General features: G+C 38.3%; 1 protein-coding gene across 1 annotated transcript; it reads right to left on the bottom strand.

The window, feature by feature from the left end:
• Positions 1-14,637: 14,637 nt before the first annotated feature.
• On the bottom strand, positions 14,638-15,327 carry LOC133825046 (uncharacterized). Its single transcript, XM_062258043.1, has one exon. It carries the CDS (start codon positions 15,325-15,327, stop codon positions 14,638-14,640), a length of 690 nt encoding a protein of 229 aa, XP_062114027.1.
• Between the last annotated feature and the right edge of the window lie 746 nt (positions 15,328-16,073).

The following is a 16,073-nucleotide window of genomic DNA, read 5'->3' as shown; positions in this document are numbered from 1 at the left end:
TTATGTTGGCAACAAGGCATAGACATAGGACTGAGAAATAATGATATAGGGAGTTTCTGATGGTGGAGATAGTGATATCTATAGCCTAAAGGTAGATTTTTCTTTTTTTCTTTTGCTAAAGACCGTATACAAAGTACCTTTATAATTTATAAGAATATTGCTTGAAGCATATTTCTCTTTTCAAAATAATTGTATGACGGTCGCTCTCCTTAATTTTTTGTTACTTTTGTATTTTTTATATTAAGTCAGTAAAATATAATAATAATAATAATAATAATAATAATAATAATAATAATACAACCTTCCGAAATTCTTTTATACACAATTAACTCTTGTAAAAAAAAAATTCACAATATTTTAAAGGATTTAACAATTTTTAAGAAGCAGAAATTCATAAAAAAAATTATATTTGACTTTATCATGTGTCTAGAATTTTGAAAATATTGGTATAGTTGGTAGCTATGGCTAATGCCAACAATTTTATTAAGGCCACCCATAACCAGTTAAGCTGTGAATTTATTTTAGAAGGATCTTTCCTTATTTTTTTTGTGGTAATGTTAAATACACAAAATTATAATTTGTAAAATATAAAAATGGGTTTTTAAAATAGATTGTACCCACAGTTTACAATCTATTAATAATGATATAAAAATAGTTAATAAATAATAATGACACCATTTATATCATATAATTAACACATTTTTATAACACCTCCTATCATCCTAAATAAGTTTGAAATTTTTTTCTACAATTTATAATAATTAACAGTAATAATATTAATATTAATTACTAACCTTTAAAATTAATTACATATACATGAAAACATTTACAAACAATTGATAATAATAGTAATGAATACAATAATAACAATTTAACTTGTGTCATAACAATTAATATTAATTATTTATATTCAATCAGTTTACAATCTATTGGTAATAATAATAACACTATTTATATCATAATGTTAACACATTTTTACAAGATCGCCTATTATCTTAATTTATTACTATAACCCGTTATATATTTAATGATTGTTTTGTTTGCTTTATAATAATAATAATAATGATAATAATAATAAATAATTTATATATTTATATTTTTAACAACATATATAATTTAAATTTAATTTATTTAAATAATATATAATTTGAATTCAAATTTAATTAGATATTTAATTGGGATAACTGTTTAATTAAATTATAATAATAAATGTCATTTGTTTATTATTTTTTATTCTACTTTTCTAATTTATGGCTATCAATTAATTTTGGGGAAAAACTCTATCTATTTTTTCTTTTTTATTTTAATAATAATTATAATAGATGTTAGTTAAAAATAAATAATAATAATAAATAAATAAGTAAGTAATCAATCTATTTATATTTTTAACATTTTGACAAAACACGGGGTCAAAAGTTAGTTTTTAACAATAAAAGGTACAAACGAGTAATCGACCAAAATAAACGTGGTTCAAATTATCTATCTATTTATTTCTATTTTTAACATTTTGACAAAACACGAGATCCACAAGTTAATTTTTGAAAATAAACAGTCCAAATAGATAATCGGCTAAAATACAAAGTTCAAAATGGTGTGAACACTTTTAGAAATTATTTATTTTATAAATATATATTAATTTTTATAAAAAAATTTTAACCTTTTGAATAAATAAATGGTCCAAATGTTAGTTTTTAAAAATAAAGGGTCCAAACGGATAATCGGCCAAAATACAGTGTTCAAATAATCGATCTATCTATTCCTATTTTTAACATTTTGACAAAACACGAGGTCTAAAAATTATTTATAAAAAATAAATGGTCTAAATGGGTAATCGACCAAAATAACTCTATGAACACCGCAGATTGGACATGATCCTGAAAGACCCAGACCTCACGCAAGGCCTTCGCGAGATTAACCTGCCTTACCCCATGCGAGGCCCAAGCTCACTTCACCTTGCTTACCTCGCTGAAGGTCCCATGGACCCGCACCTAGGTGCCCAGGCCCACGCACCATCTAATCTCGCGAGGCCACATCTCGCGAGGTCGTGCCTCTGCTGTGCCCAGGTGCGAGGCCACGCCTCTACCGTGCCCAGGTGCGAGGCCCCATCTCGCGAGGCCACGCCTCTACCGCGCCCAGGTGCGAGGCCCCATCTTGTGAGGCACCATCTTATCTCACGAGGCCACATCTCGCGAGGCCGCGCCCAGGTGCGAGGCACCATCACACTTCGTGAGGCTGTTGGGGTTTTATGCCCTAATTAAAACCCAAATTATTTGTAACTTGGTTAATCACTTTGCTCACATGTTTTATTTTCATGATTATTTGTTTAATATAAACTTCTATTAAATCCCGAGCATATAGCTAATCTTATTTATAGTGACGTAATCACAGTGGAATATAAATATGATTATATGTTCAAAATAAGTTAGTCCTATGATTAGTCAGTGCACCGGATTTACACTGACTTGCCAATCTACGATATGATCTACTTACACATTACAGTGTTATGTTCTTTCCAGAACATTAGCAAAGTAGATAAGATCGGATGTATTTATTACATCGGACAGGACCGATATTGACAGTTGATAAGATAAGTAAACATATCGTTATTATCTATTCTAGTCATATCATATAGTTGACTATAGCTCAATTCAATCTCAATTCTGAGTGGTTAGTATTCTAATTGATTGTATTATTTGAGTTCTTTGACTTGTTCGTTACCAGCTTACCCTACGGACTAGCCCATACTTTCATCTTGGGAACTCGGTAGTATAATTGAGTGGGAGTGTTAATCATAGATATGAACATCTATAGCTTCTGATGAAGAAGTGAAACAATGGTTTCCTTTTAGTTTGGTTCAAGGTGTTAAATGATAGAGATCTCATTTCAGTAATTAAATTAGTTTACTGAAATATCATTTACAAGGAACTAAGTGTTTTAAGGATAAAATACAATGAGGGGTAAAACGGTATTTTAGTCCTATCTCATTGTAGACCGTCTATAGAGGATTGAGTGACAATTATGGTTGTAACAATGGATAATTAATAGTGTATCTATATTTGTTATAGAGCATTCTATGAATTCAAGAGTGCAATTCCGAGTCTATAGTGGATTTACGAGGAATTAATAAGTTAGTAAATTTATTTGTTAGATTTATGATAACTTATTGGAGCTTGATTTCATAGGCTCATGGTCCCCATTGTACCTTGGATAAAATTATCTAGATAGTCTCAATTAATTGATTTAATTATCAATTAGAATTATCAAAGTTGACCAGGTCAATTTTGGATAGTTTCACAAAGTTATGTAATTTTGAGAAAAAAAGAAAAATTATGGAAAATTTATTAATTAAGATAAATTGGTATCTAAATTAATAAATAAGTTTAAATCAAGGTTCAAATTATAAATAATTAATTTGATAAATGATTTAAATAATTATTTAATTAATTAAATCAATAGAAAATAATACATGCCTTGATTTTAAGTCCAATGGGCTTATAATCAAATGGGAAATTTCACGGGCCTAAAGCCCATGATAATTTCGACCTAGGGCTTTAAAATGACTATTATTTTATTTATTTTTTAATTAAATTAAATGGCCTAATTGAGTCTATAAAAGGAGTGCTTAGAGAGAAGTCATCAGTTAAGATTTCTAAGACGACAGACAAGTTTAATCACTGGTTTTCTGATAGTTTTAGATTCTCTCTAAACACAAGTCATTTTCTAAGCCTCCTTGTTATTTTATCTTCTTCTCTCTATATCTATCTCATGTGTTGAGAATTGCTGTAGCGACCCAAATTCGCTATTAAGGCTTAAGGGCCCTGAGTAGTGTGCCTGGAGGGCATAATGGGATTTTGTGTGTGACTTTAATGAGTTTAATGCATGATTATGATTTAATGCACGTTATATGACTATTTGATTATTTGAGATGCATGACTATGTGAATTAGTATGCATGTAGACCTGATTGTCTTAGAAAGAGCATAATTGTAATTTGGCCATTTTGGGCATGACTGTGTTGATATCTGTGATCTATGACTCGAGACGATCCTAGAATGAGCGGGTTAGCAGAAAAGTCAAAGCGGGAATCTATACCCGGCTTGGGTTAAGCCTGGGGAGTTTAAATGAGAATTTGGAAAATATACTGAGGTTAATCTTGATGATGAGGAATGTATAATTGGTGATTAATCAGGTATTGGGTAGCAAGCGGGAATTATTAGGAACACTTGAGGAATTAGTGGGAATTTGGGTAATATGACTAAAATGTTCCTTTATGGGCATAAAGGTTTAGAATTATTAAGGGAGGGCATTTTGGTCTTTAGGCTTGTAAGAGATGAGTTAAGGGGGGACTTTATACTTAGTGGATTTTGTAGAAAAAGAGTTATAGGCTGAAAAGAAAGAAAGAAGGAAGAGAAAAGAAAAGAGGGAAAACAGAAGGGTTTGGCTTTAAAGAATCGGTTTGTGGCTCTCCCAACCATTTTCCTTCAATTTTCTTGGAGTTAAGCTCAGTGGAGAGCTAGGGTAGGCTGAGCATCAAGGATCCTAAGCTAGACTTGAGGATTGGCAAGGAATTAGCAAGATCACATCAGAAATTTGAGGTAAGTTCTTGGGGATTTCAGTTTTAGGGCTTGACTGGTTTGAACTGTGTATTTGAACTAAATGGATGGGATTTTTGGGGAAATCAGGTCAAGGTTGTGAAGGTGCAAGCTAAGGAGGTCTAGGGTTCAACTCAAGGTCGAATTTCCATCCATGGTATGATTTCTAAGACCTTATCTTTGTTGTTTGAGTGGATTTCTGGTTTTTGGGTTCATTATGATAGATTTTGAGTTTTGGGTTGCTTGAGCTTGGGGTTGAGTTCTTGGGATGCTTGGGATGAGTGTGAGGTGTGGATAAGTGTGTTTTTGGGCTTGGGAAAGATTTGGGCAAGTTTGGGGTTGAAATGGTAGAAGAAAATCGCAAGAAGCGATTTTTGGGTTTGGGTGGTCTGCAACTAGCGCTACAGCGCTAGTCAGGGGGCGCTGTAGCGCTAGCCCTTGTTTCTCATGGGGTGGTTCTGCTTGTAGCGCTACAGGGCCCTCTTTAGAGCGCTGTAGCGCTGCATTGTTCACAGAAGGGGATTTTTGGGTTTTTGATGAGGGATTTTGACCTAGGGTTTGGGGCTCAATTCCACCACTTTGTTTTGGGGATCTAGGACTTCCCGGGGGCTCGGGATTGGTCCCGAGGCTAGGTTTTGGACTCGAGGTTTGGTAATGACTTTGACTTATGAATTTTGCTTAGGTAAGCGCTAGGGCTCGAGTAGGATCATGCTCAAGGAGTCAGGTTGATCAAGGCCATCGAATTTAAAGGTAAGAAAACCGTAACACCCGGGATTAGGGCATGGGCCCACAGTGTTATTGCATGGCATGGCCCTAGATTGTGTTTCCTTGCAAATGTATGACCTTGGATGAATTATTATATGTTTTAATGATTATTTCGAAATGTATTATGCGTGCGATTATAATGAAATGAACGGCTAAGGCCGAGAGCGGCAAAGGCCGGGTACGGCCTTGGGGCCGGAAGTAACACTCAGCACATGGGGTGCTTATAGCCAGGGTGGGATCCAAGGGATACACGAGTTATCCTGACGGTGAGGACCGAGACCCCAGGCTTTGGTAAGGCCTCTGGGGCGGCATGGCCGTGCTTGTTTAGTCTGATGGTTTTCCTATTTATCAGTGGATTATGTCAGCTATATACTATGCATATGTTATGTACTATTTGGGTTTTCTTGCTGGGCTTCGGCTCACGGGTGCTCTGTGTGGCAGGTAAAAGCAAGGAGTCAGTCAACCGGCCATGAGTATGGAGAGCGTGGGGGCGGCGCGTACATGTTCGGCCTGCCCGACTGCTTTGGTTGGGGGCATTTTGTATATGGCTGTATTAACTCATTCTTTTGATAGTTAACCTGGTGTAAATCTATTTTTGAGTTGTAAATATTTTGTAAACCTTATTTTTGGGATCCCAGATGTTTGATACTTAATGTTTTCAATGAAATTAAACATTTTCAAAGAGTACAGCCTTAAGTTCTGGTTTATTCACACTTTTGGTTTTAGAAACCACGTAGAGTCAGTCAAAAGCACGATTTCTGTTTTAAACTCACTAAGTAACAGCTCTAAGGTAGTAGGGCGTTACAATTGCCCACACTAGTCTAGGTGGTTCTAAGGATACATTGGAAGATTGTGAAGAAAATAGAAGATCGGTTCAGTTTCTTGATAATACTTCGCGACAGAGAGGATACAAGAGTTAGAGAAACTGAAGGAAGGACTGTTTCATTTCGCTGCGTATACTGTAAGTATTCTATTCTTTGTTTCTCTTTGAATTCAATTTTAGAAACATGAATTAGGCTATCTCGTATTAATTTGTTTAATATTAGATACATATGAAAACAAATAAAGATCCTGTATAATTTTTCCCAACAGAGGCCACATCATCTCGCGAGGGGGTTCAGGAACTAGGGGGTTTACCCTATTTTTGCCGCTTAGGTCGGCGGGTTGTAAATTTCAAACTGCAATAACCATTTTGGATTGTAAATAACTTAGGGGGTTTACCCTATTTTTGCCGCTTAGGTCGACGGGTTGTAAATTTCAAACTGTAATGACCATTTTGGATTGTAAATAACTTGTAAACGTTTTTATGGGCCCATGAACATTTTTATGTTTTCAATAAAATATATCCTTTCCTTTTGATTGGTTTTACATCTTAACCTATTAATAACACCTAGATGCACGTTTATAGCCAAAGAACTCGATTAGCGAGTTAAGCACGGTTCAAAGTTCATAGTAACTGTCTTGGAGTAACCAAGGCGTTACAATGCATGACAATGAGATGGAGCACCTTGGTGGGCAGGAGGCCCATCATACTGCTGTTTATGCTGAGAGGGGCCCAGATGTTCAACAACATCCGGGAAATCAACCGGTAGGCCAGGACGACGCTGGGAATTTAGTGTCACTCCCACCAAATCCTAACCCAGGATATTTGACTGCCGCTGAGATGGAAAATGCTCAATTAAGAAGCCATCTCGCTAGGGCACACAGGCAAATCGAGGAGGTCTTGGCTCAATTACCCCCTCTTGCAACTGACATTAATGTCGGAAAGAGGCAAAGTGGGTCTCATAAGTCACACAGAAATAACCAGTCTAAACCTAGTCATTCTGTTAGAACCGCGACTCCGAGTTCTATGCCTTTAGAGCGAAACCACTGGAGTGCTTAGCTCACTAGTCATCACAGGGGTCATCACCAACATGTCAGTCGGTCAGTCAGAACTGCGACCCCCAGCTTCGTGCCTTCTTTGTAGACTCCCAGGGGTGCTCGCAACAACCCACCAGGGCGGGCTAGGACAAGCTCACGGAGGCAAAGTGCTCCAGCGAATCCTCTTGTGCCACGATTAGAACCCTAGTCATAGAGAACTAGGGACATTGGAGTAGAGCCGATGCGGGCTAATTTAGTTCGTCTTGATGGAACGAGGATAGCCTTGCCAATAAGGCATCCTTTGTCACCAAAAAGAAATCCTACACCACCTCGCCCACAAAGAGATGCTTCAGCTCGTGGGAACAGTAGGAGAAATTCTTCCCCATCGGTAGATACATATGCCCCACAGGAACGTGCTAAGAATCCAGGTCCTCGTTCTCAATTGTGGGCCGTAAGTTTTGTAAATGAAAGTTACTGGACGGGGAGCCAGCGTGGAGGCAGGTCCGAGAGTGACCCGAGGAATCATCTGAGCTCAGCCCAAAGTCCGTGATATGATCCACAGCTCGACCTGGGCGATCATTTGAACTCACAAAGAAGGTATCCAGCTTGGAATGAGGATGTTAGTTATACTCAACATGAGGGAGGTTCGTCTATCGTACGCAACAATGGGAATTTCCCACCTAACCAAGCTCGAACTTGGAGGGACAATAACCCAAAAAATGCGTACAATAGGATGGGAGTTTTTGAACAACCCCCAGCTAACCTAGAGACCAAGGACCTAACCCCTGAGCGATTGGCCTTGATGTAGGAATAGATGAAGAGGCTCTTATCTGGAAAGGGAGCAGATGATTGCGACTCAGACGAAGAGCTCGAACCTTTTGCTACAAACATTTCCACAGCTATGTATCCTATTGGCTTTAGGATGCCAAACATGCCGACATTTGACAGAAATACAAATCCATCCGATCACCTCGGGATGTTCAACACAATGATGATGGCCCACAATGTCGGGATCGACCTAAATCCTGTTCCCCACAACTCTGGTCAGACTTGCCAGAAAATGGTTTAAACAATACAAGAAGCATTCAATAAGCTCCTGGAAGAAATTTTTTTCCAAGTTTAAGAGAGCATTCCGAGCTTCACATGCAACTCGTGTAGAGGCCAACCCACTGGCTAAAATAAAATAGCAACCTAGTGAATCACTGAAGTCATACTTGAGCAGATTTGCCAATGTTGCAGCATGAGCTAGGGATGTTGATGATAGCTCCAAACTCATGGCAATGAGGACAGGAATCCTGGTGGGAGGTGACTTGTGGCAAGAACTCCAACGAAAAAGAGTTAAAGTGTAGACATATTTTTGGCCCGAGCTCAAGTGTGGATAAACCTGGAAGAGGCGCGATCTGCTATCGCAGGAACCAGCCAGACCCCTATCCAGCCCGCTGGAGCAGTGGCAGATGTTGTAGCTACAGCTCAGCCTGTTAGCTAGAATAACCAAGCGGGAACAAAACAAGAGGAAGGGGAATGGCAAGGGTGACCAGAATGGGACGAAGAAGAACAAGTCTGTGGAGAAATTCAAGCCCGTTTATGCCACCTACACCGACCTAACAGACACTTGAGAACATATCTTCCTTACTAATTCTAATTGCCTATCGTGGAAGAAGCCAGAACCTTTAAGGCATCAAAGGGCGAAGAGAGATCCTTCAAAGTTTTGTCGATTCCACAATGACATCGGTAATAACACCAATGATTTTTGACAACTGAAGGATGAAATTGAAACTCTCATTCAGATTGGTCCATTAGCTCAATTCGCCTGAAATCGGATAGTCCCTAATCAACCGGCTAGGAAAAATCCTTAGTCAGCTCAGGAAGCCACGACAGGTCAGCCTGGAGCTCAGATGAATCAGGTCGACCCTCCCCTGATAGTAGGAGGAGATATAACTACTATTGCCAGAGGACCTCATTTGGAGGGCACGAGCAACGTGGCACAAAAGAGGTATATTAACGAACTGAAAACCCATAATTGTGTATAGTTTGTCCTGGAGCAGCAGTTATCAAAACAACAGTGGTTGGAAAAACAACCAATCATTTTCACGGAAGATGATGCTAGCCACGTTCAATTCCCACATAATGACTCGCTGGTGGTCATCGCGCAGCTCGCTAACCAGAGGGTACAGAGAATACTGGTGGATAATAGAAGTTCCATAAATGTGCTCTTCAAGTCTACCCTAGAAAAGATGGGGTTGTCCGTAACTGATTTGAAGGCGACCTCAATGACTCTGTACGGGTTTTCAGGTGAAGGAACAGTGGCCATAAGAATGATCAGATTGGTAGTTACATTAGGAGAAGAGCCACGAATTGTCTCCAAGATACTTGAGTTTGTGGTAATCGATTATCTGGCCACATGTAACGCAATTTTGGGATGACCCGCGCTGAGCCATCACATTGATCCGACACCTGGCAATGAAGTTCCCCTCGACCTCAGGAATATGCGCAGTAAGAGGAGACCAGCTCACCGCTAGAGAATGCTACAACATTTCTATGAAGGGAAAATCACAACTCGGGTAGCAAGCGATGGTTACAGGTGAAGGAAATGAGGAGTCTCGGGAAATGGAAATTACCCGTAGGATGGAAGAACGTCGAGAAGGAAACGATGAGGTCGCCCAATGGGATGACATTGATCCGCGGGTAGGTGAAGGCAAGTCTGAGCTTAAAGCAGTAGAAGAGCTCGAGGAAATAAACATTGACCCAGAAGAACCTTCAAGAGTTATCAAAATTGGAAAAAATCTTGAAGTTGAAAGGAAGAAGGAGATGGTCGAGTTTCTAAGGAAAAACATGGATGTTTTTTCCTGGTCGCACGAGGATATGGTGGGAATCAGTTTGAGTATAATAATGCACACTTTAAACTTGGACAAGAATGTGCCTGCAAAGTCCCAAAAATGGAGGCTCTTGGGGATAGTACGATCTGAAGCGTTAGAAGAAGAAGTAGCTCACCTACTTAAATGCAGGTTTATTAGGGAAGCAAAATACCCAATCTGGTTTGCTAACCCCGTGCTGGTCCTGAAGCCAAACGGGAAGTGGAGAACTTGTATCGATTTCTCCGACCTCAACAAGGCTTGCCCCAAGGATTATTTTCCACTACCAAGAACGGATCAGTTGGTAGACACTACGGCCGGTCACGAGCTCATGTATTTCATGGACACGTACTCTGGATATAACCAGATAGCGATGAACCCTGCAAACCAAGAGCATACTAGTTTTATGACCGAGCATAACGTATATTGCCACAAAGTTATGCCATTCGGGCTGAAAAACGTTGGAGCTACATACCAATGGTTGGTCAACAAAATGTTTGCTCACCAGATCAGGAGAAACATGGAGGTGTATGTCGATGATATGCTCGTCAAGTCAAAGACTACCAATAACCATGTATCCGACCTGGAAGAATGTTTTGGCATATTAAGGAAGTACGACATGAAGTTGAATCCCCAGAAGTGCACTTTTGGAGTTGCGTCAGGAAAGTTTCTGGGGTTCATAGTCAACATAAGGGGGATAGAGGCGAATCCGAACAAAATCAGGTCCTTGTTAGAAATTCCTTCTCCCAGGTCACGTAAGGAAGAACAAAACCTAACTAGAAAGGTGGCAGCCCTAAACCGGTTCGTTTCAAAATCCACTAACAAGTGTCTACCATTTTACAACTTGCTCAGGGGAAACAAGAAATTTGAATGGATCGAAGAATGCGAACAAACATTTCGCGATCTAAAAACGCATCTAGCTGAACCCCCCGTACTATCAATATTGACGAATGGAGAGTGTCTGTTTCTTTAACTGGTCATGACAAAAAATGCAGTCAGTGCCGTATTAGTTCAAGAAGAAAACTGGGCGTAGAAACCCGTGTATTACGTGAGTAAGAGGCTTCTCGGAGCTGAATCACGGTACCCACTGATAGAGAAGCTTGCTTTCTGTCTCATTTTGGCTTCAAGGAAGCTTAGGCCATACTTCCAGTCCCATTCTATTCACGTCTTAACCAACCAACCTTTAAGGCATGTTTTGCAAAAACCTGAAACGTCAGGGCGTCTATTAAAATGGCCCATCGAACTCAGCCAATTTGAAATATTATACATGCCACGAACTGCAATCAAGAACAAAACCCTTGCTGATTTTGTTGTTGAGTGCACAGGCTTTCAGGACGAGCTGATAAGGGAACCGGTGAAAGAATTATGGAAAATCTTCATTGATGGATCATCTAACAAAAAATGGGTTGGGAGCTGGGATAATCTTAATCTCACCTGAAGGACATCGGTTCCATACAACTCTCAAGTTCAGGTTTGAAGCATCCAACAACGAAGCGGATTATGAGGCCTTGTTGGTAGGGCTAAGGGTGGTGAAAGAGCTGAAGGCAAAAGCCATCCAATGTTATAGTGATTCTCAGCTCGTGGTCAATTAGATATTGGGAGAGCACCAAGCTTGAGGCATCAAGATGGCGGCCTACCTAGCTAAGGTAAATGGCAAATTGTCTGAGTTCGAGTTTAGCTCCGTTGAGCAGGTACCCCGTGAGCAGAATTCCAACACTAATGCTCTGGCTCGACTCACTACCACCAAAGAGGCCGATACATTGAATGTAGTTCCGGTGGAGTTCTTGGAAAACTCGAGTATAACGACAGAAACGGTGGAGGTCGGAATGATTGACATAAAACCGACCTGGATGACTCCTATAATGGAGTACCTCACGACCAGAAGGCAACCTAATGACAGGAAAGACGCGAGAAAGCTGCTGTATCAAGCTCCATGGTATGTAATTGTTGAGGGAATCCTATATCGGCGAGGGCATTTGTTGCCCCTCCTGCGATGTGTTCTGCCCGAGGAAGCAAAAACTATTTTACAAGAAATACACGAAGGCTTCTGCAGAGATCATGCTGGGGGGGAAAAACCTAGCTCTAAAGGTACCGAGACACGACTATTTTTGGTCCACTTTAATAAAGGACTCGATCTCTTATGTGCAAAAGTGCGACAAAATCCAGCATTTCGCCATAGTTTCCCGAGCTGCTCCAGTCGAGCTAACCATGATCTCATCCCCTTGGCCATTTGCAGCATGGGGAATTGACTTGATAGGTTCCCTGCCAATGGGAAAAGGAGGGGTTCGTTATGCAGTAGTGGCGATCGATTATTCCACGAAGTGCGTAGAGGCTGAACCTTTGGCAACCATCACCTCAAAGAGAGTCCTGGATTTTGTTGTGAAGAATATCATACGTCGATTTGGACTCCCTAAGAAGATCGTGTTAGACAACGGAACTCAGTTCGATAGTGATCTCTTGACAAACTTTTGTGAAAAATATGGCATAACCAAGAGTTTCTCGTCGATAGCATTGTTAGGAACGAGTTTCCTAATATGCAGCAGAATGGTGGTGGGTTGGCCCAGTGTACAACAAAATTTTTTGTAACATATTTAAACTAACTTTAAATATGCGAATCCATTAATATAAATACATTAATCATAAGCAAGAAAATAATGGAAAACATACCTCTTGATGCCTATCAAGTGTCCTTGCTATCTTTTCGTAATTTGAACGAACTTCCTGTCCAAGATGCTCCTAGGTACTCACACCAAGATCTTCCACAACGTTTGCTACACCTCAAGAAGTGTGTGGGCACTTAGAGAATAAATGATGGTTAATTTCTTATTCAATTTAATGTACTCAACACATGAGATCAAGTGAATAGGCCTGAGATTGGTTCTTTATCTTTTTTAGGGAGAGATAGAAAAATATTGTTCTTTTTCACAGAGCGAATTTTTGAGTATCTTGAATGTATCTCTTTTATTATTTTCTGATAAGTCTTACTTAAAAATAAAATATTAAAATTTAAAAAATAAATCTGTAACCAGCTTACAATTTATCTTTTAATTAATTAATTATCTTATTAATGAAAATATCCAAACACTAGTGAATTAATTAAATGAATAAAATTGAAAAATCTATCCCTGAAAATTATGCAGTACACGCCAACTGTGTGTGGTCGTGTACCACCCTATATTTTAGGGATATTTGATTTTTCTATTTTTATTTAATTATTTATTCAAACTATTTTGTGAGATAAAAATCTAACAACCCGATAATTAATTCAAATTTGAATTAAATATCTTTTTAACTAATTATCAAATATAATTAATTATTTGAATAAATATCAATCTTTTAAATTCAAATCCAATTTGAACTTATTAGATTATTATCTCCCACTCAAATAAATATATTTAATTAATTCTACTAATTAATTAAAACTAATATAAAATTTGAAATTAAATATTTAATTCATTATAATTTTAAAAATTATAATTAATTAATTATTTAATATAATTTCAAAAATTAAATTAATTATTTAATATAATTTCAAAAATTACAAAATAATTAAATATTAATTAATTTTTTTAATTACAATTAATTAATTAATCATTATTATCACATAATTGCATATTTGGCCCGAAAAACAAATTTCTTCTTAAATATGTCTTTCAACCATTTTCCCCTTTATATCAACTCTTGCCTTGAATAGTGTTGATAGAGCCGCTGTGGGGACCTATGGACCTATAATTCAAAGCTCCAATAAATTTGAGATTTTTTTTTTATCAAGAAGGAAAAGAACTTCATTAATCAACCAACCAATACAACAAATCCGAAACTATACAAACAAAGAGATCACTAGCTCCCCACCCAACCGAATTACATATTAATTTTGTCTATAAATCTTTGTTCTTGTATTGTCATCTTCCTATTCTTGACAATGAATAATCTGTAATGAACTATAATCTTTATATCATTAGCTATACAATCAGCAGTCCAAGAAAAGCTATAAAAAATGCATCTATTTCGGTTCCTCCAGAGATTATAAACAACAGCAGCAAGAATCATATAGGTGATAGAAGGAATGATCCTTGTTCTTCTACTAGCAAGCCAATTAGTCCACCCAGTAAACTCAAAAGGCCAAGCTGTAAACCCCATCTAGTTGAAGATTAAATCTGTCACCTTCTGGGAAAGATAACACTCAAAGAAGAGATGAGTGTGACTTTCATTATAGAGACCACAAACAGGACATAACATTGAATCAAGTGGAACACAAAACCTGATCATGATATCTCTAGTAAGAAGGTGAGAGTTCACAACTTGCCAAAGTAAAAATCTATGCTTAGGGAGAGATATCTTGCACCAAACTGCTTGATGATAGTCAACTTGTTGTTGGCAAAGAGAGCTGTTATAGAGTTTAGAAGCTCTAAATGTCCCTGTTAAACCAGCTGCTCTCACTTCAAATTGGCTAAATTTTCCCCTCAAGTGACAAAGTTTTCTCCAATACCAACTTGAATTTGATTTTAGCTTGTAATCCCAGAAGTTGGAGTCTTTCAAATAAACAGAGTTGATCCACTTGACCCAAAGCTAATCATGCTTCTCAAAAATGGCCCAAATATATTTAGCTAGAATAGCACGGTTCCAATTGGAACCATCCCTGAAACCGAGACCACCATAGGCCTTTGGGAGACATACTTTCTTCCAAGAGGCTATGTGAATCTTATTTCTATTACCATTGAGACCCCAAAGAAAGCCACGACAAAGCTTCTCAACTTCCTTAACAGCACTTTGGAGAAGAACAAATATGCTCATCCAGTAATTTCGAAGACCAAACAACACTGAATGAATAAGTTGAACTCTGCCCGCATAAGAAAGATGCCTACTCGCCCAAGTATGTAACCTCAGTTTGATATTTTTAATAATAATGCCACAATCCTCAAGTTTCCACATAGTAGGCCGCATAGGAACTCCCAAGTACTTGAGAGGAAAAGACCCTTTAGTAAGTTGAATCTCATGAGCAATGGTCTCTCTAGTCGATGTAGTCACTCCCCCAAAATAAATGTGAGACTTGCTAGGATTAACTTGGAGCCCTGTAGCAGAACTAAACTCCTCTAGAGCTATTTTAAGCACCCTAACAGAAGATTGAGTCCCTTTGCACAATAAAATCAAGTCATCAACAAAGCAAAGACTCAGAAGTTTAAGGCTTTTGCACATAGGGTGATCTCTGAATGTAGAACTTTGAGCTGCCAGTTGAAGTCTCCAAGTTAGATACTCCATTATTAGGACAAACAGAAGAGGAGATATAGGATCTCCTTGTCACAGCCCTTTCTCACCTTTGAATCTACCTTGAACTCTTCCATTCATAAGCAAGGAGTAAGTTGTGTTTTTTAGACAGGTCATAATCCAACCGATAAACCTCATAGGGAAACATAAGGACTTCAAAAGGTCTTCAAGGAACCACCAATCAATTGTATCATAAGCTTTTCTTAAGTCAATCTTGATGGCACATCTAGGAGAGGTAGTTTTCCGTCCATAATGCTTGATTAGATCTTGAAACATCAAGATATTATGAGCAATCGATTTACCCTGAATAAAGGCACCTTAGTTCTGTTGAACTAAACCAGGAAGGGCCTTGGCCAAACGGGAACACAATAGTTTATAAATACACTTGTATATTGTGGAACAACAAGCAATGGGCCTGTAGTCCACTGCCCTTGCAGGAGTATCTGTTTTAGGGACCAAAGAAATGGTTGTATTATGAAGCTTGGCTGGAAAATGCCCCATCTCAAAGAAATGACCAACTTCTCTACATATATCTCCTCCAATGTCCATCCATAACACTTTGAAGAAAGCAGAATCAAACCCATCAGGTCTCGGGAACTTGTTGATGGGAATACTAAAAAAAGCAGTTTTAATTTCCTTAGGAGAGAACGGTTTCAAGAGAGCAAGCTACTGCTCAACCGAGAGTTTGTGACCCATCTCAATACACTGTAAGTTGATCTTCGTAGTGGTGGAGCTGGGGC

Source organism: Humulus lupulus, chromosome 3 (genome assembly GCF_963169125.1).
Source record: "Humulus lupulus chromosome 3, drHumLupu1.1, whole genome shotgun sequence".
NCBI lineage: Eukaryota > Viridiplantae > Streptophyta > Magnoliopsida > Rosales > Cannabaceae > Humulus > Humulus lupulus.
Note: the sequence above shows the minus strand (reverse complement) of the source record. Positions and strands in the feature narration are given on the sequence as shown.

What these genes read in the sequence shown, in the direction of transcription:
- LOC133825046 (XM_062258043.1), bottom strand. Translation starts at nt 15,327, where the DNA reads ATGGAGTATCTAACTTGGAGACTTCAACTGGCAGCTCAAAGTTCTACA.